The sequence below is a fragment of the Oryzias melastigma genome, linkage group LG21 (assembly GCF_002922805.2).
Source record: "Oryzias melastigma strain HK-1 linkage group LG21, ASM292280v2, whole genome shotgun sequence".
Lineage (NCBI taxonomy): Eukaryota > Metazoa > Chordata > Actinopteri > Beloniformes > Adrianichthyidae > Oryzias > Oryzias melastigma.
In genome coordinates this window covers 22155360-22178340 of record NC_050532.1, presented here as the reverse complement: position 1 = coordinate 22178340, position 22981 = coordinate 22155360, and the positions used below count along the sequence as shown (strand labels likewise).

At 37.3% G+C, this 22981-nt stretch overlaps 2 protein-coding genes across 7 annotated transcripts; one reads left to right on the top strand and one right to left on the bottom strand.

The window, feature by feature from the left end:
- Positions 1 to 2556: 2556 nt before the first annotated feature.
- On the bottom strand, positions 2557 to 14039 carry si:ch211-214p13.9 (cell surface glycoprotein CD200 receptor 1-B). 6 transcript variants are annotated; one of them, XM_036209602.1, is made up of 7 exons: positions 14002 to 14039; positions 9056 to 9166; positions 5046 to 5236; positions 4352 to 4630; positions 3696 to 3792; positions 3579 to 3621; positions 2557 to 3496 (listed from the first exon to the last, which is right to left on the bottom strand). In XM_036209602.1, exons 2-7 carry the CDS (start codon positions 9160 to 9162, stop codon positions 3428 to 3430), a joined length of 786 nt encoding a protein of 261 aa, XP_036065495.1. In that variant the 5' UTR covers positions 9163 to 9166; positions 14002 to 14039; the 3' UTR covers positions 2557 to 3427. The 6 variants fall into 6 exon arrangements, with proteins under 6 accessions (XP_036065495.1, XP_024142292.1, XP_024142293.1 ...); XM_024286524.2 differs by lacking the exon at positions 14002 to 14039 and adding an exon at positions 13816 to 13942; XM_024286525.2 differs by lacking the exons at positions 9056 to 9166; positions 14002 to 14039 and adding exons at positions 5932 to 5991; positions 13816 to 13870 and having other exon boundaries at positions 5046 to 5354.
- Positions 13797 to 20811, top strand: cfap91 (cilia and flagella associated protein 91). The gene is made up of 17 exons (XM_024286519.1): positions 13797 to 13939; positions 14021 to 14100; positions 15444 to 15556; positions 15642 to 15713; positions 15796 to 15846; positions 15917 to 16083; positions 16155 to 16332; positions 17330 to 17487; positions 17554 to 17691; positions 17755 to 17876; positions 17948 to 18058; positions 18126 to 18203; positions 19657 to 19803; positions 19870 to 20091; positions 20190 to 20338; positions 20416 to 20507; positions 20582 to 20811. Exons 1-17 carry the CDS (start codon positions 13882 to 13884, stop codon positions 20713 to 20715), a joined length of 2070 nt encoding a protein of 689 aa, XP_024142287.1. The 5' UTR covers positions 13797 to 13881; the 3' UTR covers positions 20716 to 20811.
- The last annotated feature ends 2170 nt before the right edge of the window (positions 20812 to 22981 follow it).

The following is a 22981-nucleotide window of genomic DNA, read 5'->3' as shown; positions in this document are numbered from 1 at the left end:
GACTGCTGTGGTTTTGGAACAAGTAGAACCCAATGCAAACTTGTGCTATTAAAAATAGCCAATGGAACATTATTTAAAAATATTGTAATATTTAACTGTTGTGTTGTAGAAAGAGTCGTCTTTATTTTTCTCACTTGAAATCTTAACTTTTCCCAAAGTGACTTCATCATTAGGGGGAAAAAAGGATGTTTTTGTTTATTTCCATGTGGGCTGTACACCACTTGGATGCACAGATTGTCTTATGGGTGATTTTTGACCCATAAATCCTACAAACATTTGAATACCAAGAACAAGTTCAAAGGTCACACACAGGATATACACATCTTCATACTTACACACACAGATACTCGTAAAACTACTTTAAGAGGCCCAAAGGTTTTCTGCCAAGTTGTGGGGTCCATCATTTCCAGAGGTACTACAGCTGGGAAAAAAAACATGAAGCACAATAAAAATAATACAAAACATTTTAATTTTAAAGAATTGAAATGTCTAATTTTTCATGTTAGTTTTTTCATCACTTATGAGGTTCATTTCCAGTTTTCAGTTCTTGTGAAGTCCACCTGCTACATACACAAATGTATCTTAACAGGGACAAATCTCATTGTTTTGGTCTTTAATCAAATGCATTGTTTCTTTCAGAGATATTCTAAAGCAGGGGTGTCCAAATTCAGGCCTCGAGGGCCTGTATTTGGATCCTTATTGGCCAAACACACCTGATCCAGATCATCAGCAGCAGAAAATGAAGGGTCTCTGGAAAACAAGCAGGAGGCCTGGCTTTGGACACCCCTGATCTAAGAGATCCACACACAATCATACCCCAACACACACACACACACACCCACACATTCAAGATCCACCCTAAGCTGCAGTTGGGTCGGCCAAAAAACAAAAAAGGGTCCCAGTTCTGCCCCTGACCACAAGAAAAAAGTTGTGTGCTGCACATATGAGGAACACATCTGCACAGCCATTCTCACATTTGCACACAAATGTGCTAAATAGTTTTTTTCTTTTTTTCACAAAGTCAAAACAATACTTAGATGTATTACGAGAAAAGTACTGTTATGAATCACCTCCTAAAATGAAAAAAGACTAAACTGTTGGCAAAGACATTCCACGTTGTTGACTGTTTTTTTTTTCATTGAAATGTAAATCATTTAGAAGTAATTACGTCACATTTATATTTATTTAACCAGGTAAACCCATTGAGATCAGATCAAGGGTGACAGGGCCAAGAGGTCAGAAGCATACGTCACATAATTAAGGTTATAAAACAACTGGAGAAATTTAGAATATTTACAATATGAAATTTGAAGTTGAGGTGCAACAAAGTGACATGTTTTTTTAAAAAGGTAATATAGGTAAAAAGTAATTTGGAGGGTGCAAAAGTTATGCGCAGGATGACATTGTGAAAGTACAGTAATTATAAGGTGCTTTATTTAACAGTGCAAGTTAGAAACATGGGCAGTGTTGAAAGCACTCTTTTTCTTTGCTACACAGAAAGGAGCAGAATAATCCAAATGAAGCTAGTAAAGGTAAGAGTGCTGGCTAGGTAAAATGGTAACTTCTTACGTATGCAAAAGCTGGACGCCATATTGGAATGGTATAGATGCCTGTTTGCTGCTGTGCTACAAATGTACAAACAGATCTGGAAAAACAAGAATGTAACTTTTCACAAGTAAAATTACCACCGTCAGCTGATAAAGAACAACTTGTAAAAATACATTTTAGGAAGATCTGAGTGAGATTCCTCTCAAAAATGAATGTATAGGTTGATCTTGATGCCTATTCAGTCAATGGCAGCTTTAGGCTTTGCACTATTTCCATGTTTTCTGTGACTGACTCCAGCTCAATAAGGCCCGGCTGCTGTATGCTTTAAAAGCGAATGCCGCCCAGACCTTGATGCTCGGTGGCCATGGAGGGAGTGCTCAGTGTACCCTCTCTACGTACACTGAGCATTTTTTTATAAAAAAGTTTGAAATCTCGTTAATTTGTTGCACTTTATACAAAAATATTATACTATGACCTGGGTCTTATTTTAGTAATGATCAAAGTTTTTAAAATCGGACCAAAACTAAGCATTTTATGGTCAGTTCGGAGAGAATTAATAGCAATAAAAAATAAAACTGTTATAACAGATGGTGATTGTTTAAAAAAATTGTTCACTGGTGATCTTTCCATGTATTGGATTACAGAAAAAAAAAAAAACATGGTGAATGACGTACACTATACAGCATTTTACTACCTTCCTGGAACGCCCAAAGCATTTTACAGTCAGTCCCATTCACCCACACACACCCTCTTTGTTGCTGAACACTGACACCAACCAATAACCACATGGAGAAATACTAGGGTTCAGTGTTTTGCTCAAGGATGGACAGACAAGATGGGAACCGAACATGCAATTTTCCAATCAGCCGCTTTTCCTCCGCACCACACCCAAATATCATCAAATTATTTCATCATGCACAATAAAGTTTAGATTTGAAGTTAATTGAAAGTCCAATATTGGTAGGGTGGGTAATTTTTTACCCATAGGACAAGGGGCGTAAACACAGATTTTTTTTTTACTAACTAAATCAACAAACTGAATAGACATTTTTGATCATCACAGTGTGATCATCACAGTAATGTGGTTATTTCATCTCCTACCAGCAGAGGGCAGAACAAGCTTACTTGTCTTTTCGCGTTTCACAGTCTCAGCTAATATCCTGTTAACAGTCAAGCAGGTGATAAAAAGTAGGCGTGTAGCCAACCGGCAATCTTTTGTTTGAGATTATTTTATCCTATCCAGATTTCACGTTAGAATCATCCTAAAGGTGATTATCTAAATACCACAAGTCCAACCATCTTAGCTTTAATTATATCTGACTTTTAGGCCAACAGTCACATCTTCTTAAATTGTCAATGATTCTTCCAAAACACTAGCAGAGATTCATTGTTTAAATATTCTTTATTACATTGTGCAATAAAAGTTATTTACACTATCCCAAAAAAAAAACTGCTTGCACAAATTGCACGATTTAATTACATATTTGTATTTAGCATCTTTTTACAGCTGATTTATAAATACTTTCTCTAAAAACAGTGTACTGGTTCTTTCCTCAACAGGAAGTAATTAGTTTGAGCCTTTGCATTCTTCATCCAAAACGATGACTCATGTTATTTGTAGTATTCGTGGGCAGCAAGTGCCCTGAACGGAGACCGAATCGTAACATTTTGTACATCCCCTGTTCCGTATGTCTTTACAATTTTCCAAGGCGGGGTTTATATCAAACCCGCCTTTGATCTCGTCCTCGTCATGCCTTTCTGTTTTACTCCAGCTCTTCTCGGTTTCACAGCCTCCAGGTTTTCAAGACGTCCCAAGAAGTGCGTTTAGATGTGTGACCTTGATTCATGTGCAGGGTTTTCGTGCAAACGCGCCTTCAGATTAGTTGTAGATCGAGTTCACGCGTTGAACGTAGCTAGCATAGGGCTCCACTTCTTCCACCTCATCTGTCTACATAGACAAAAGGAACAGATCGTCATGAATTAGGAAAACAGAAAAATAAAAAAGGAAACGTGAAGATCCGGTGACTCACCACAGGTGGTTTAGATCTAGAGGTGTCTGTCTGTTGACAGAGCCTGGGAGAAACATTACAAACACGGCAGTAAGTAAACAGCAAAGACGTGAAAATTGAGTCAAATGTTCTACTTACGGTAATAAAGTTGGTTTCTTTAGTACAAAATACAAAAATCCTGCCAAAATTACAAGGACGACCCCAACAACACCTGTATACGCCAAGGCTAGATGAGCTGTAGAGAGATTTGTCCGTGATGTCAGTAAGGAAATCAAGAATACATTGGTTTAAAATAAACTTCTGAATACCAGCAACACAATTTGCACCTCCACAGAAACATTTCTAAATGACCTGAACATCTCTGAACCACTGCACTCCTGTGGTATCTACAGAGAACATTTAGAACTTTTCAATGATGTGAAGGAGTGGGAATTGTAGTTTTGGGTGGATAAAAAAGAAATCACAGGACAAATTTGTTTCCTCTGACAGTCAAAAGGCTTAATTAATATTGTCCTCTGGAAACTATATATATATATATACACACACACACATACATATGTACACATATATATATATATATATATATATATTTACATACATATATATATGTATACACACACACACACACATACATATACATATATATATATATATATATATATACACACACATACATATACATATACACACACACACATACATATACATATATACACACACACACATATATATATATATATATATATATATATATACACACATATATCTTGCTTTGAATGATCAAATATAAAAACCTTTTGCCACTGTCTTTGTTTTATTCCAGTCTGGTACCAAAGTCTTGTCCTGACTCCACAACTGGTGGCTGATAATACAAGTCAAGTTTTCTGGAAATTCCTCCTCGGAAAGACGACTCTCTACGGTAAAAAACCCGTCGGACTCCTGTGTGATCTCGACAGACGTGTTTACTGCCGGACTCCAGCTGATGTTGGCGGCAGGGTTTCCCTGCTCGGCTCTGCAGAACGCCACCATGTCGCTGTCGTTGCCCTCGAGCCAGGCGGATATTTTTGGAGCAACTACAGAAATAAAGACAAAAAAGATGAAAAGTTGTTTTACAAATTTAAATAGTACACTGTAAAAAAATTAAATGTTGGATCAGTTCACAAAACCTCTGTACATTGTCACACCTAAAAAAAATTTTTTTTCAAATCAAATTAAAATTTTGAGTTTAGGAAACTATGAATTTAAATTTTAATTTGATTAAATCTAATAATTTTAAATGTAACAGAATTACAGAACTTTTATTAACTTATGGAATGTTTCACTTTTTCAGTGTAGTAACAGATGCAGAATATGTTGTGACTGTTCCAACATTTTATATAGAAAGGTGATAAGCATGACGGAGTTCTTATGTAGTCTTATGACCTCAATATTGTGTAGTTTGTTATGTTCTGGGTTTTTATTTTTGCAATATCAGATCCTGAAGCTTACCTGTGATTGACACGTTGATGTTGTAATTTTCACTTCCACCATTGTAAGGAGATTCGCACATATACAGTCCCACATCATCCGCGGAGAAGTTTGGGATGTGGAGGTATGGCTGAACCCTGGAAGTGTTTTGGAGGGATTTTCCATCTTTGCAGGTGTTCACACTTTTTTGACCATCATTGCTAGAGGAGATCCTGCAGGAGTGACCTCTAACGGTTATATTCCAAGTAACATAAAATATTTCGTTCCACGTCTTATTACTGCACATTAGAATAACATTGGTCCCAATATTAAAAACTTCTCTTCTGTTTGCTGCAAAAGAAGACAGAAACGTGTATTAGATTCCTATTAGAAATCACAGATTAACTTATTTACAGCACATAATTAACATATATAAATTGGCAACATGTTGACAAATCAAAGTTAATAGAATAAAAAGTTCTATATTGAAAAAGTAGCACTTATGAGTCCAACTTGAGATAAAAAAAAGTTTTAATTTCAGCACAAAAATACTGTTTACGACCATCAACGAAAATGGAAAGATTTTAGTTTTTTATACAAAAGAAATTAATGATTTTAATTTGTTTTTGAGTCTTAAATTTTTCCAAACTGACTTGAATTTGGAAATTTTAGTAAATACTTCCAAATAATACACATTTGCCTTTCATTTTATTAAATCCAATCAAACTTTATTCATAAAGCACCTTTTATATGTTAGCAACACAAACTTTTTACAGAATAAAAACTCTTTCAAACTTAAGAACCCAAACATTTTCATTCATTTTAGTCCAATGAAGTGTTTAAAAAAGGAAAAGTTGTGTTGAGAAAGAGAATCAGTATAGTCTATTGTGTCACACTTTCCTAAAATAAAACAATGAATAAAAATTACCATAATACTTAGACGGCTGAGAGGGTTTGGTTGGGATCACAGAGGGATTTTCATTAGTTCCTGAGAGAGACGAGGGTGAATGTTAAGCAATATGTTAGTACAACAAAAAAGATTTCTTTGAGGTTAGTGTGATTCACTCCAAACAGGGCATTATGGAGAACATAGTCATGAGTTCTGCGTTAGTAGTCATGCAGTTTTAGTATTTTAGGTAGTCAGTTTTGCAAGAAAGGTCATGAATAAGACAAACAGCAGGATTATAAAAAGCCAGGAGGAAAGTATTTTTTATTTTAAACTGCAGCTACATAGAACAGACGAATCATCCATTCTTAAAACTTCAACTTCAGAAGAGACTTGTGGAAACGCCAGAGAGGAAAAGTTCAGAGCTGTCTGGCTGGTGTCTATCGAAGCCCTGACAAGGCTGCTGCTTGTTTACTTCTGTCAGGTGTTTCCAAATTAAAGTTCACGACTGCTAAACCACAACTCTGCGACCCCGACAGTGGAGAAAAGCTGCATCATCGGATCGCAGCAAGTGGCAGCGTGCAGCCTACTCATTCAGAAAGACGGGGCAACCTTTTCACACGTCTGTTATGGAACAAGTGTTTCTGCCTCGTCTGCTTTGGTGCAGGCCCACCATCTTTCCACAGACTGAGTGCAACTCTGAGTCACAATTTAGAAGAAATCTCAGTGTGGTTGTAGACTGTAGAAATGTAAACCGTGACCACATAAATTACAATATATATGAAAAAAAGAAAGAATATTTCTTGATTAGCAAGAGGCATAAAAGTCATAGAAAACAAAAATTCATACCTTTTTCAATGCTCCACACCACCGAAAACAGGGCGGCAATAGTCAAAATCCAAGGAATGGGCCTCATCTCTGCTGTTCTGACAACCCCTTAATCTGTCAACTGTCTCACAGGTTCATCTCACACCTTCTGAACAGAAGCCGGGATGTCGACGCTTCTGTTCTCTGGAACTCCTTCTCCTCAAACCCACACAAGTTCTGGGTTTGATAGCTAGAGCAAGCCAACCATAAATCATTGACGCCCCTTATAAAAAAAAAAAGGGGTAACAAACCAAATCCCTCCCTTCTTTTTTTTTCTCTTCCTCCTTTCCTTTCCACCCAAAACATTTGCTGTGCTCTTTCACGCAGAATGACGTCTGATAAGTCAAGACAGGCGTTTCCGTTCTTGCCAGTCACATGATATTTCAGAAGCATGAAGCCAAGCAACACAATGAAGTAGAACCGAAAGGATTTTACAGATGTCTTTAAACTTCTCACAAATGAATCCTAAAAGAAGACTTTAATAGTCTTCCAACAAATTCACTTTATGATTAATAAATTAGTGAGAACTTTGCCACTAAAAATGTGGCCTCCACTAAGGAAAAATAACCTAATTCTGACAAGAATCATCCTGTGTTTTTAGAAGTTTCTTTACTTGTTTTTATTCATTTCCTCAAATTTGTGGCCATCCAGGTTACTTCTTTTTTTGTTTGTTTTAAATGTTATTGTTTGGAATATTTTTAAATATCTAGAATATGCCAATAAAATTCCCCCCTTTTTTATTGTTGCCTTAAATGCCAATTATTATATCTACATGTGTTTTTAATGTTTGTCAAACGTGTTTTTTGGAAATAAAGGAGGAAACTGTATTTGAAGATTAAATATTTGGAACTCTTTAATGTGTTTTTGAATATTTTTTTATTTTGACATTTCTTCTTTTACTTTCTTCAAAAAAGAAAAGATCAGCACTGAATACAAAATCAATTTGACCAATTTAAAATTGGATGAATGGAAGGAAGTACTTTAAAGGATTACATTTCATTGACTTTCTTGTGAGATTATGGTCAGATGGGCTTGTGGTCTGGTGAGATAGTGGTCTGTCTTGGTTTAAAAAATGAGATCCTTAAAGGTTTGACTTTAACATGTAAACCGTACTACATTTTTAGTGGGTTTTTACTGTTTAATTTTCCCTTTACAGTACCTCTTCTATGCCTCATTTTTTAAGAAATTCCTTTACGCTGCATTTCACACCAGACGCATCAAATTTGAATCTATCACCTCACTTTTGACAAACATAAAAGTTACTGCATGGAGCAGCCGCCAAAGCTTTTGTGGACTTTATTACCACATCATGGAAAACATGGATGATGTTGAGCGAGTAGCTTGGGTTTATATGCTTTAGAGAGGTCTACAGAGACGCTGGAAAGCATGTTGGTGTGTCTGGATTCATCAGATCATTCAGAGTCTCTCCTGGTGTGGTGTACGTTTTAAACGCTACTTCCATCTCTCCTTGTTTGAGCATTAACCTGAGAGGATAAAAATAAAACTAGAGGAAATTTGTATTATTGTCTTGATGCATCCGGTGTAAATGCAGCTTTAGCCAATCAAGAACCTCTTTGCTGTTGTCAGCCGGTACAATACAACAATGGTAAATGGATGATTTTTACGATAATACATATTTTTATTGCATTTTCTTATTTATTCAAATTTTCTTGAGACATTTTATGTGATATAAACATGGGTCCAGTGGAAAAAGTGTCCTCCCCGACCATAGTATATGATTACTGGATGGAGTAAGTACCCACTGGCTCCAAGAAGCCAAAATCCCATAGACTTCAATTAAGAATTAAACATCTATTAATCAGTCGTTCTATTTGTCAGAATAACCATTGTTGCTCAGTTATCTTTTTTTTTTAACATGTTCTTGGTAATCCAAAATCTTTTTTCATGGTATTCTTTGAAAGTTATAAACTGACCAATCAGATTCTTCAGCAAAAGTATGCGGTTTCATGTCAAATGTTTGAAATGTTTGATTGCCAGAGAAACGTCGACTCAAACCAAATGGGACCAAACGCTGCTTACTGATGTCTTCTGGCTCCAACATGGCAGCGTCCGTATCGTAAAAAATGGCGACAGAAATGACTTCATTTGGTTGGAGCCAGACGTAGGCCACTTTCTGTGGGTGACATCACACTATCTCGGTCCAAATCTCTTATACAGTCAAAGGCCCTGACACAAGTACGTAGTGGGATCAATTACACACTTGGGACCCAAAACTGACACTAACTTTGAGGGTTGAGGGATTAAAGGCTTTTTCCCCACCGGAGGGTTTGGTTCCTACCAGAATTTCTGTGTTTGTCTTTCAGTAGCTGGATGGGCTCGCCATGACCCCAGATGGACGGGCCGCATTTGCCCTATAGTGGCTGGGTATGGCTCCTGCGTCCTCATGATCCTAAATGGGAATAAAACAGGTTTGGAAAATGGATAGATGGATAAATTCGCCTCTGAAGAGCAACTGATGTAACTGCATGATTTTTTTCAAGTTGATTTCTTCAGGATTGGAACCAAAACAAGACAGACAGGACATGTTTAGGCATTCCTGTCCGTTTATACTGAACCTGTCAGTCCTGGTTCAAATGTTAAGAGCATATTCTACTGGAGTTCATTCATTTTACTTTTTCTAATGTAAAGCCAGCTGTCTTTAAACCATAAAACCAACTCACTTAAGGCCTGAAATGGTTCATATCTCAAAGACAACTCTCAATGAATTCAACAAACACCACGGATGGCAATTTAAAAGTAATCAGGGACATATAGTAGATGTTATTTCAGTAGTTATACCATTAACTCAAAGCTAAATTTTTGTTTGGTCAGCTTTGACCTTAAATTACCATCACTGAGTCAATATTTATTAGAATTGCTTGTTTGTTGAGTTTTAGTCATGTTTGTCAGCAGTTTTAAGCACAAACTGAAAGAACTGTAAATCCAACTAAGAATATTTTTGTCTTACCATTTTTGCTCTACATAAATAGATAAAAGTATTTTTCTACTGACAGTACTGTGCTCCTCAGAACAATAAACAGGAATTTTATTGGCAAAAACGTGTTTTTTTTCATTGTAAATAGAAGTTTTTTTCAGCTTTTTGTAGTTTGTGTTCCTCCAGTGTGGCCAGGGGGGTTCAGATTTGTAGGATCAATTTAAAAATAATGTAAGAAGAAGTTCATTTAAGGTATGAATATACAGCGAAGCTTCATGTTGAGCTTCTTGTGTCATATGGAGAGAATGACAGTTTGGGCAGACATCCAAAAACGCTGAGTTGATGCAAACTGCAGTGGTTGTGGTTGTGATTATCTGCTGTTATCTTCAGGAGCGTGCCGTTTGAGAATCACACCAGTTGGCCTACATGAATTTGCTGGTGTGGGTGCAAGTGTATTAACTGACGTTTTTCTGCCTTTGTGGATTCGTTCTGTGTGAGAGCAGCGAGGATCTGCAAGTTATATGCGGCCTATGTGGTTAATGGGTAATTCCTGCAATGAGGTGTCTTTTTTTTTTTCTGATGTTTGATAAACTCGACTTTCTTTTTCCGTTACATTCTCTCCATGTTTGGTTAGAAAAAAAAAAAAGAACACAAACAGCAGACTCACCAAGTATTGCACGTGGTGGAAATCTTTAGGTTTCACTTTTATAAATCAATTTAAAACTGAAAAACATATATTTAAAAAAATAACTTTAGAGACACTGTTTTAAAAACGAAAAAAAAAAACGTTAACTTAACAATGAGAGGAGGGGAGACGGAGAGGGATCAGAGATGTAAACAGACCTAAAAAGCATTTTTTTCTAAGATCTAATAATAAACCTTCTTTTCATAAAGACAGCAGTTTCAGCCGACTCTGAGCTGGCAAATTTTATTCCAGAGGAACTAGTTTTTTTCCAAAAACTTACAAAACCTTCCAGTTGTGAAGTAATATTGCTTTGGTCAGCTTAGTAATCTAAACATCCAAGCTACAAAAGAGGAAGAAAAAGAATTAAAAAGCTGATGTAGAATGAGTGTCGCATATTTTACGGTGTGTATTTTGTGTAGATGTGTGTGTGCGCCATTTCCCCCAGATAACACCGGCTTCCTGTTGAAGTCAGAATCTGCCAAAAATAAGTGCCCTGAAGGACGAAGATTGACAATAAAAAAAATAAAAAAAAATGTTAAAATAGAAAAAGGAAAGAAAAACACTGTTGTGACATTTACCCTTTTGGTGCTCTCACTTCTCTTGTGTTGCTGATTATAGAAAATGAATTGCATAATGATTAAGTATATTAGGGAATAATAGCAATCAAACAATGATGGATAATGATTGCAAAAATCATTTATACCAAATCAAATTTAATTTAGTGGATCTTTCAATAAATACCAATCTCTTAATGTGTTAAAATGGCCTAAGATGATATACACCATCGTTTAAAAAAGCAAATTTTTTTAATGATGGCAACTAAACTAATCAGAAATACACTTTATACATTAGTAATGTGGTAAATGATTAAAAAAACAACTATTCTAGCTGAAGATGTCCATTTTTTTGTGTATTATCTACATAGAGGGCTTGAGGCCCATTTCCAGCAACTTTTACTCCAGTGATGTCATAGTACAATGTGTTGTCTCATTGTGTCAGAAAGCTTTGTGCAGTCATGTTGGCACAGCTAAAAACAGTTTGGTTGGTTAGAGAAGCTATAAACCAGATATTGCTTTGAGTGGTTTGCATATCTGGAGCCTCACATCTGTGGGGTCGATCAAACTCTCAAAATTGCCAGAAAAAAAGAGAACTTTCATGTGAAACTCTGCAGTCTATTGTAGTTCTTAGAAATTAAGGCTATTCCATAAGAGAAATTGCCAAGAAACTGAAGACTTCCTTCAACAGTGTGAACTACTCTCTTTAGAGAACAGCACAAACAGGCTCTAACCAGAGTAGACAAAGAAGTGGGAGGCGCTGCTGCACAACTGAGCCAGAAGATAAGTATGTTAGAGTCTCCAGTTTGAGAAGTAGACGCCTCACAAGTCCTTAGCTGGCAGCTTCAGTAAAAAGTACCTGTATAACGCCAGTGAAGAGGCAACTTTGAAATGCAGGCCTTCATGGGAGTGTGGCAAAGAAAAAGCCATATTTGAGAAAGAAAAAAGATGAGACAGAGGAAGTTAGGAAAATAGAGTTAAGGACAGACAAATCAAAGTTTGGGGTGTTTAGATCACACGGAAGAACATTTTTCTAGTACAAGACTGGTGAGTACTGACAAATTTTTGGTCAGCTATTCTGGCATCTCCAAAGGCGGACCAGTGGTTCAAATTTTCCCCGGCCCGTGAGCTCATGTCATGAAATCAGTAATCCCCGAGCACTTTTTAAGAACTGTCTGTTCCATTGCTTGATATGATTGGTTTCTATGTACTGTGTGTACGATTGCCTGATTGTAATTGGCTGCAGACAAGAGCCTCAGCTGCCAGAACAAGTGGAAATTTGCTTCTTTTTTTTATTTAAACACAAAACAAAGGTGTATAGCTAATATACCAGGAAACTGTGGCGTTTCTCAAAGAGTTTAATATCAAGAGGATTTACCAGACGAGACATGCTATCTTAGACAAACTAACAGGGACGGACCAGTGTGGAAAATTGAAACAACTGGAAAATGTTTCAACGACACAGCAGCGTTTTTCACAAGAACTTTTGAGTCAAATGAAAACACCACAAAAGCGAGCGACAATGTAGCAACACTGATTGCAAAGCACTGTAAACCGTTCACTGATGGGGAATTTATTAGAGACTGGGTGATGAAAATTATGACTGTTCATTTTCTAATATCCCCTGTTTAGGCCTGTTGGGTTGTTGTCACTAAGCATTAGCTGGCCTAAAATACACCAGCTGAGAAATGTGTTTTAAAAAAGTGAGACGTCACCTTTAATGTAGAGTTTTGAATTGTTGGAAATTCATCTGACTGTTTTTTTGCAGATATGCCTTCTGAGATACCAATGGATTAAAATCCTGAGAGTAAATGTTTTTTTATTCAATTCTTCATTAAAAAGACACCTGCCATAACACAGATGCGACTTTGATTTTCTTCTTCCAATTCAAAGCCACGAGATGGCACCAATTCCCCTCAAAAGAAAACAACAAGAGAAGAAATTTGTACTTATAATAGTTCAAAAGACCTTCCCATTGGTCTGTGTCGTTTTCTAGAACAAAGTTTCTTTAGAGTGGCAGTGGTTTATTAGAAATTCGACTCCGAGTGATGAGTGACATTTTTGGCCCAGAGTAGGCCCTCCCTCACTTCCCATCATCTATCCGTTTACACTCTCTCATCGTACACCAGGGGTCGGCAACCTTAACACTAAAAGAGCCATTTGGTTCAGTTTCTGACAGACCAGGACCCACCGAGCCGCCAAATTCACTTCATTTTTTTAAAAATACCCTTCTGTTTTACGTGGCCATTTAGCTATTATTTTAGAAAATGTACTAATATTTACAATAAATGAATTTTAAAAAGTGTGATATTTTTCTATATATAACAACTTTAACGTCTTTACTTTTGACAGCAGCAAATACAAGTTCCTTTCAAAATAAAATACTCTGTGTCAAATAAGATCTTCCTGGTGCAGCAGAAAACCAAGTCAAACATGACATTTTCTAGATCCTGCAGCATATATTAGAATGTGCTGAACTCAAATAACTAACTTAATATTTATCAAGTTTGTTAGCACTTTCCTTAAATGCAGGGGTAAAAGAGCCACATGTGGCTCCAGAGCCTCAGGTTGCAAACCCCTGGCTTACACCCTCTTAATAGGCTACAGAAACAGCCTAAATGTTAATTATTGAGAGTAAACCGGCTCAGATCTTCCGAAAATATTCTAGAAGTCCCCCTTTATTAGCTGACAGTAATAATTTACTTGTGAAAAGTCACATTTTTGGTTTTCCAGCTCTGTGCGAGGCAAATAACAGGGATCTCGCCCTATCCAATATGGCGTCCAGCTTTGCGTATGCAACAAGCTAGCTCATTGATCGACAGGCCAGACGTGCGCGCTAACTCCTCCCCTTTCCTAGCAGTTGGTTTGTCCGTCTCCATGGTTACCTGTAGGTAGTAGAGGTAGTCGTCTCCTCTCGGTGAAGAGTTCCAGGGGGTTTAAATCCGGAGAAGATGATGAGAACAGCCGCTGTTCACACGGTGACGGAGGAGCTGCATGACCCGCCGCTCGGTGAGTCCGAGTCACCCGACGACAGCGAACCGAACACGGTGTAGTTACCAGAGTGTAGTTACCGGAGAGTTTTCCCCGCAGGTCCGGTCTACACCGTACCGTCTGAGGTGGGCCGCTCCAGAACCCGATACAGGACCGTCCCGTCCAAGAACCACCGTTATGTGAGTTCTGTCTATGAAAGATAAGAACACGAACAAGAACATGAATACAACTTTATTTATAAGAGTAAGAAGCATAATAACAAGAAAAAAATATTACAGATTAAAATTTTATATTTGTATTAAAGTTATTTCACTATATTGTCGAAGTTTAAAGCCTACCTACCATACATTTTAAGAAAAAATACACTATCATTACCAAATATCACTATAATCCAGCTTCTAATTACATAAACAATTATATTATTTTTAAAAAAAGTAACTTTATTTGTAAACTTTTTTAAGGAATGGTAAGATTTTTAGACAAATGTACTCCAAATACCAGAGAAAAAAATGTCCTGTCAATTATTATTATTTATCTACAAAAACTACAATTCCCAGAGTCCCACCCCCTTTTATTCAGTGTTATTGAAAACCCCTAAATGTCTTCTGTAGAAGCCAAAATGAGTTAATTCAGAAGTATGGAGTAGCAGGGAGATATTTAGCTTTAGAAATGTCTTCTGCAGAAAACACATTTACATCGCTGGTAGCAGGAGGACATGAAACCTACTAAAATTGGGTAAGGATTAAAATTATTTGAAAAATATAAATCGTCACCATCATCAACTTTATTTATAAAGCGCTTTAACACAATTTAAAATTGATCAAGTGCTGTACATTAACAGCTAAACATAATAAAGGTAATAATAAATAAGTGAATAAAAAGATAAAAGCAAAATAAACAAGTGTGAAGGAAAGAACATGATAAAAGAAAACACAACAGAATAAAACTTGAATGTAAAATTAGAGCAAAATCTCATTTTGTAAAACCAGGCTGACCTAAAGTTAAAATAAATAAACAGGTTAAAGGTCTAATTAAATGAATATTGTCATTAGTGAATATTGTGAGTGCATTTGATGACTGTCAGAAAAATTGATTCATTTTCCTTAAAACTAACTTTTTTACTATTTGATATTATTAACACTAAATGATCTGAACTTGGACTAAAAATGATAACTCTCCATAAGTGTTAGGAAACAGATTGTATTAAAAAAGTGAAGTAAAGCACAATAGAGGTCAGATTATATATATTTTTTTCATGTCACCACATTTCAAGCAAATTGTCAAACTATATTTGACAAACTTCCCATTTAAATTCAATGTTTAACGGATTTAATGACTTTGATATAAATATTTTTTTTGTTTGTTTTGATTGCTTGAATTAAACCAATTTAGAAAAAATAAAGTTATTGAACAGTCTAACCAGGGTCTAAATCCCAGGTTTTTGGTGTTAAAAGCGAACTAAAACAAAGTATTCTGCAGCATTTTGTGCATACTCTAACCTCGATTTCTTTACCTTGCTCAGAGAAAAGTGCTGGACTTCGGATCCATGTTCAGTGAACATCCAAACTACGCCGTGATAGTGGAGCCTGCAGCTCCAGGACGGGCCTTTGCAGCTCCAGAGCAGCCCCACACCGGGTAATAAAGCACGGAAAAGCCCCAGCAGCAGCAGCTCTCTTCTGGACTGGAGTGATCGATTGATTCTGTTTGTCCTCACCTGCAGGAAAAACGAACAGGTGTGGCTACGAAAGGAGTGCAGAGTCACCGGAGCCGATTACTGGAAATACTTGAAACGGTGATTTGACTCTGCAGGAATCCTTCGATTACTACCATGTTGCTCATATGTTTATGGATATCCTGTTTGTATTTATCTGCAGTCCTCTGATCCCTTCTTCACGTCTGCTGCTTCCAAATGTGGTGTTTGCACAGTGAGTTCCATAAAGTTCATTATAGTTATTGCTGGTACAGATGATGATTTTGGCTTAATCGTTTCTTCAGGGAGGATTTTGGGGTCCCCGAGCAGCAGCAGCCCACCCACTTTACTGTGGGGGTCCAGACCGACTACAGAGAGAGTGAAACACAGACGGACCCCTACAGCCCTGAATATGTCATCAGACGAGGAGCCACAGCCTCAGAACTCCTGCAGATGGCAGCGCTGAGCTGGGGTACCACAGAAAAGAAAAAAAAAATACAATTTCTGTATAAACCCTCCAGTCTGTTTGACAACTGTCCTCAGGTCGGGGATTGCCAGCAGGCCTCGACGAGGTGGAAATGATAGAATGGGCGCGGGAAAAGCGAGCGTTGGAGGCCCGCCTCCCTCCTCTGGATGACAAGAGCCAGCTGAACAAGAGGAGGCGCATGCTGGAGGAAATCCTGGCTAAGGAGTGGGCTTTGAGAGACGCAAAAATACTCAAGTAATTCCTAAACAGGATTTAAAAAAAAACAAAAAAACGTATATCTTACTGGATAAATACTCAAAAGGCAATTCCTCACTTTTATTAGCTTAGACTTTCTTTGAAGTTTTTGTTTCAATTTTGTTGTTTATATTCTGTTTTTCATTGTTTCTCCTTTAGGTTTAACTTTCACAAAATAAATGAAGCTAAATTTAGACTTTAAACGAATAATAATAATAATAATAAAAATGAAATTAAAACTGAAAAATGTAACTAATAAGTAAGTTTTGCAATGATAGCTGCATTTTACTCCTCACTCTGGACTTTTACATTAAAATATTTCGCTTTTATGACATTTCCAAGTTAAATGAAATTAATTTATGGAGTACATTTTCACCAGTTTTTTTTTCTGATTAGGAAAATTATTATATTTTTTGCCTCATTTGTCTCAAAAAGTCCAAGATTACAGGTTTCCTGTCTAGTATAAGCTGGTTTCTAACTGTTTTTTTAAATTAAGTACTATAATGGTGTAAGCTAGAATAAATAAATACTGGCCCAGAGAAACCTATCAGATATTTCATTAACTATAGAACACTCACTATTAAAAGTTTCGAAATCACTTTTGCTGGGTAATTTCTACCCAATATAAAATACACAATAAGAAGTATTTCTCCTATTAGTTATTTTTTATTTTCAAATGTGGTTTATGTTACAAAATGGGGAAAAAAAACATTGGAAGATCCTGAAAACATGCTTGAAAATGACTGAAAAATTAGAAATTTGAGAAGAAAAAATTCCTAAAAAATAAAAAATAATATTTATACTGGAGACATGGCCTTTGATCCATGTGAGACTTTCCTCAGGGACCCGTGACACTCTTAACATAATAAAACTCATGTAGTACTCTAGGGTTAAATGTCCATGAGTGTCATTTTTGAAACGCCGTCCTTTCTCCTGCTGCCCTCATGTGGCCAAAAAGGGATTCTCAGATAAAATTCTTGAACTTTTTGCCATCCAGGCTGCAGGAAGCTCGGCTGGCGTTGCTGGAGAACCGTCTGAGGCAGAGACACGAAGCTCAGGAGGACGCCACTTCTGAGAGGATCAACCAGATCTATTCTGAGTATGAAGAGGAGAAGGAGGTCCGGCTGAAGAAAATCCACAATGCCCACATGAGGGGTAAGAGGATGGTTTTTTTTTTGTGATATATCTTTAAAGTTTGTAAAATCTGATTTTATTCTGCAGCTCTAAGAAAACTGGAGGCTAAGAGGAAAAGTGCAGACGGGAAGCGGGAGCGACTGGACATCGTCACTGAATTCCAGAGATATCTACTGACTGACAGTAGAACCAAGTCTGGAAGCCAAAAATCACTTACTAATAAAGGTGTGAACATAAATGTCACAACAAAAGCCACATTTTTGTTAATAATATTTGTTTTCTGCACAGGAGTGCACGTTCATGGAGAACTCCATCAGTCGGTTCCTAAACCAGGAGTTAAAATACACAAAGTTGTTGATCTAAACCTGACTCGTGTGGGTAAAGCTGTGGATTTACTAATGAAATACAAGGTAAAGTTTATCATTTGCTAGTATATGTTGGAACATTTTTGTCCGTCAGTTTAAACAGTGGGACTCTGTAGGCTCAGACTGAAGAGGAGAAGACCCAGCAGAAGAAAAGACCTCGGCGTTTTCCCGTGAAGAAGAAGAAGTTCACTCCTCTGGCCTCTGCCGGAGGGAAATCTCCCTCACAGGTTCGCTCCTTTCCCCTGACGTCAGCATCTTTTCTGAACTTCATCAGTGATTTTTTCTGCTGTTCAGTCGGAGGAGGAGGAGAAGACAGAACTCGCTGTAATCGTCCTGCAGAAACTCCTGAGGGGACGGCGGACGCAGTCCCAGGTGATTTAGGATTGTTTCTAATATTTATAGTTGTGTAGCGATCCAGTGAACCATTAATGTCATAAGTTTAGTTATTTAATTTGAATGATCAGATTCACTGATTGATAATCAATTCAGAACTAAATAATCATATATAATAATAATAATCATGATTAAATATGTGAACAAACAAACAAGAATTAATGGTAAATCCATTCACATTTTAGCTTTAGTTCAGCCTACTGATGTTTTTTTACACATAATCAATTATTATTAGAACATTCCACTCACTGTACGCTCACGTCTTAGATAAATTCAGTGTTTCCACACGATGGACTGTAATGATGGTTGATCACTTTTGCCGCCATCACGTGTGTTGTCTGCTGTGATGGAACTTGGTTATTTTTACGTTATAGTAAAACAAAACTACTGTGTTTCAATCCAAAAGGTATTAACAAAGATTTATTAATCGATTTATTTCATTTTGACATCATTTTATAATAGGGTTCTCATTATGTAGATTGCAAACCATGGAAAAATAAATAAATATTTATAAAAATATCTTTTTTTTTAAATGGTAAACCTTCAACACTGGAAGTACCTGGTTTCAAATCCTGCTGTTGCAGCTTATTTTTTTTAAATACATTTCATTAGTCTAAAGAAAACAAGATTTTTTTTTAAATTCCTACTAACATCTTTTTTAAAAACATTAGTTTTTTTAAACCAGTGGTTTATAGACTAGATTTAGTTATATTTCATCAAATAAACTTGTACCTATAAAGAAAATACATTCTAATGACGCTTAAAATCTAGAGAATTATCCTGTTTATGATTAATATTTATTGTCGTGTGTGTCGAGTAATTTAGAGAAAATAAAAAAACGTTTTAACAAAATACTAAACCTGTAGGCAGGATTGTAGATGTGGGATTCGAACCAGGAGGTCCTTCTAATGAAGATGACTCTAAACATCAGACAAACTGAAGTCAAACAGCAGAATGTGTCACTTAATGAAGAAAACCACCCATAAAATGCTGTTTGCTCAAATTATTAAGTATTTGTTTATCCATGGATTTCTCACAATCTTGTTGGTTTGGTGCTTTGATGACGACAACAAAAATATATTATTTTTTATTTATTGTCTGTGACAAATTAAACCTGTTGAATGATTTGATTTTTTTATCCATTTAATTCAAACTAATTGTCTGGTCCAGTTTAAAATCTGACTTTCATAATAAGTTTGTATATTTAAGAACTTAAAGAGAAAACGTCACATTATTTTATGTGTTTAATATTTCCAGATCTTTCTGAGTTTGTTGTCTCTAAAGTGGCTCTCATGCACAGAAAGTGAGAATTCTCCTTTAATTGATCGATTCGATTAACATTTGACCTCAGATGGATGTGGTTGGATCGTAGGATAAAATGGATTCATCGTTTCCCCCTAAATGTCTATAACCTGTTTGTTTACTTGTGCAGATGCGTAAGGACATGGAGGACCACCGGGATCTCATGCGAGAGCTGAGGACTGTCCACTCCATTGACAGTGAGGAGCAGGAGCTGCTCAGAGCTGACGAAGAGCGAGTAACGGCTCTGAGAGACCAGAGAGACCAGCAGAGAGAGAAGGTCCGACAGACAGACGGGTTCTCCTGTTTCATCGCAAACATTAACGTGTTTCTTCTCTTCTGAAAGGTTTCTGAAGAGGAGGCCTTCCACGCGGGGGTCGTTGGAGCAGAGCAGGAGCTCCTGTTCGACACTCTGTCCAAAGAGATGGTTCGTCTGCAGGAGGAGCGGAGGATCCACGCCTTCGCACTGCTCGCCGACAGGGAGCGGCGCCGGAGAGAGGCTGAGGAAAGTGGGAGGAGGCAGGAGGAGGAGCGCAGACGCAGAGAGGAGGACCAGATCTTCACACAAGTACAGTTTAAGAAAAGAAAGAAATTTCATTAAAAAAAAAAACAAGTTACACATTAGAAGCTCCTACGTTTTAACGCCAATCGTTCCCGTTTCTAAAGGTCGTTCAGGTGCACCAGCAAAGTGTGGACATGTACTTAGAGGACATTATTCTGGAGACTTTGGAGAAGATGTCCAATGAGAAAGCCAGAGAGGAGATCCACGAGAAGCTAAAGCAGCTAAATGAAATCTCGTATGCCGTGGAGAAAAGGTAACAAGCTCAGCAGCGTCCACCGATGCTTCTATGAAGAAACCTCAACCGGAAGCTGATAGAATGTGTGTGTGCAGTCTGGACAACCGGCAGTCGGAGGAGATCGTGTCGGAGCTGCTGTACAGCCATCTGATCCCAGGGGTTGAAAAGAACATTTTCTGGCAAAGCGGTTTGTTTTCACGCATTTTTAGAAATCTCTGAGGCTGAAAACTGTGGAAACATTGACTTTTGCTTCTCCAACAGTGCGGCAGAAGCAGCGTAAACATCTGGAGGCGGCTCAGAGCATCATTCAGGGGATGGTTGCCTCCACCGGGGGAACATCCTCCACTGAAGGACGTGAGGGCGAGACCAGGCGAGACGAACCAGGACAGACCTGAAACCATCCATTCACCAACGACACGCCGAGAATAAAACGTTAGGAGTTTGTTTTTAGTGACCTGGTTCATGCTCCCAATGAATATTCCTAAATGTGAGTGACAGCAGCTGTTTATTATGGGATGGAAAACACGTCCGGCTCACCACAACATAACAGTAAACCGACACAAACAACAGCGAGAAACGATGAGAACGTGTGAAAGTGATCCACAACAAGCAACAAGCTTTCCCCCCCATGACCCCCAGTAAACCTGGAGACATGACAGTCACCACGGCAACCAAACTCAACCAGTAAATGTGCTAAAAATACTGAGTAAAACAGCAGATCTCAGTCAACAGTCGTTTTTTTTTCATTCATAAAAAATTGATATGTCGCTGTGGCTGAGAGTTTTGACAGAGAAGCCACAAGCTTTTACAGTCTCATGCACAATCTTTTAATCATCAAAAGTCATTCTTAAACACGAGATTTGAACTAAAATGGATGTTTGGCTCAAATTAGTTTATTTTAGTTTGGGGAAATTTCCTTAATAAAAACTTTAAATAATCCCTCCTTCTGGTAGGTTTATAGGCATAACAGCCTAATAGGAGCATTTGATAATTTTTATTTTTGAATAATCTTTATTGATCTCTGGAATTTAACAAAAGCAGAAAGGATTTTGATGTGTTGTAAAAGCGTTCTCAAGTAGTCTTTTAATTAAAATAATTACATTTTTAGTCAAAATAATTAAAATTTTCTAGGACATAGTCTCTGCAGAGTGGCAGGAGCTCTTTAGAAATTGACTTCTGAGTTGTGGGCGGGACCTTGGCGTGAAGTAAGCCTCTCCTCTTCCCATCATCCATCTGTTTACATGCACTCCCACTAGCTTACAGCTCCTCACAGCCCCAAACTTACCAGTGCACCAAAATGGCGAGCATTTTGAAGCTAACCAGCCGTACAGTTTAACCAGATGCCAGCTTGGACAAGGAAGTGAAGACTTACATGGATCTATTGTCTACAAAAGGATGCTTTAGAGCTTGTGCCCCGCACAGAGTATTTTCTACGTCACAAAAACAATCTTTTTCCAAACTCATCTTTTCATCTCTTGATTCACAACCACTTGAATAAAGACTTTCTTTAAGACTCACTCCAAGAAAAATCGCGTTTTTGGTGTTTAACATGTTCGTGTAGCATATTCCTTATGACGTATAAAAGTTAGGATGAAAACGATTCTGAGTATATCTTTATTCAGTGTTGGATCAGGAGCAGATAAAAACCAGCGTTTTGAAAAAGCTCAGGTTTATATTGCAGCTGCTGCCGTGGGCGGAGCTAAAGTCTCCCCTCTGCTCCACTTCCGACGTATCCACCAGCAGACAAATAGATCCGTCTTTGTTTCCTTCATCTATGCGGCCATCTGGCTCAAAACGGTTGTGAGGCTCGTGGGAGAGAGTGTAAACAAAGGAATGATGGGAAATCACTTCTGTGTCAACAGTCAACAACTCAGGTAAATTTCTAAAGAGCTCCTGCTGCTCTGCAGAAAATATGTCTTTAAAAAAAACAACACAGGCTTGTTTTAATTTTGATAAAACTACATAAATATAATTTAAAAAGACCACTTTTAATGATTGTACAATACATACATGAATTTAACATACGTCCATCATCAGAAAAGAAGCTACAGAAACATGTTTAAAATAAAAACAAGGCAATTTTCATTGGAGTGGGTCTTTAGCACTGTTTATAGGTCTAAGGTTAACATCGACCACAATGCTCCAGCAACAGCAAACTGCTTGATTATTTTGTTTAACTGTAGTTAATAAGCTAAAACTTACTTTGTTTAAGACACTAAAACAGGCATGTCCAAAGTGTGGCCCACTGGGCCAAATGCGCCCCCTGTTTAAATATCCAATAGCCCTCAGGGTCCCTTCATAAAATCAATATAATTTTAGAATTTTCTAAAAACTGTGTGTATTTCTTTACTGTGTTTGGCTAAATTACATTTTTTTATTCACCATGAAGAAGCGCAAATAGACGAGACATCCCATCTACAACAGTGTCAAAATGGACAAATTGACAGGGATTTTTGAGAAAAAATACATATTTAGATGAATTTGTTCTATGGTAAGAAATTAAAATTATGGTTTGCAATAAAATGTTCATTAAATAGTTCATTTAAATGAAGATAGTTGAAAAAAAAAATGTCAGATAAATGGGTTGGTCCTCACGCATTTCCATCTTACCGGATCTCTTTGGAAAAAGTTTGGACGCCGCTGCACTAAAGAATAGTTAGT

What these genes read in the sequence shown, in the direction of transcription:
- cfap91 (XM_024286519.1), top strand. Translation starts at nt 13,882, where the DNA reads ATGATGAGAACAGCCGCTGTTCACACGGTGACGGAGGAGCTGCATGAC. An exon ending in ATTTACTAATGAAATACAAG is followed by an intron (nt 17,877 to 17,947) that starts GTAAAGTTTATC and finishes GGGACTCTGTAG; the next exon opens with GCTCAGACTGAAGAGGAGAA. An exon ending in GAGGGAAATCTCCCTCACAG is followed by an intron (nt 18,059 to 18,125) that starts GTTCGCTCCTTT and finishes TCTGCTGTTCAG; the next exon opens with TCGGAGGAGGAGGAGAAGAC.
- si:ch211-214p13.9 (XM_024286522.2), bottom strand. Translation starts at nt 6,805, where the DNA reads ATGAGGCCCATTCCTTGGATTTTGACTATTGCCGCCCTGTTTTCGGTG. An exon ending in GGTGTGGAGCATTGAAAAAG is followed by an intron (nt 5,992 to 6,738) that starts GTATGAATTTTT and finishes CGTCTCTCTCAG; the next exon opens with GAACTAATGAAAATCCCTCT. An exon ending in AACAAAGACAGTGGCAAAAG is followed by an intron (nt 3,793 to 4,351) that starts GTTTTTATATTT and finishes ATCTCTCTACAG; the next exon opens with CTCATCTAGCCTTGGCGTAT.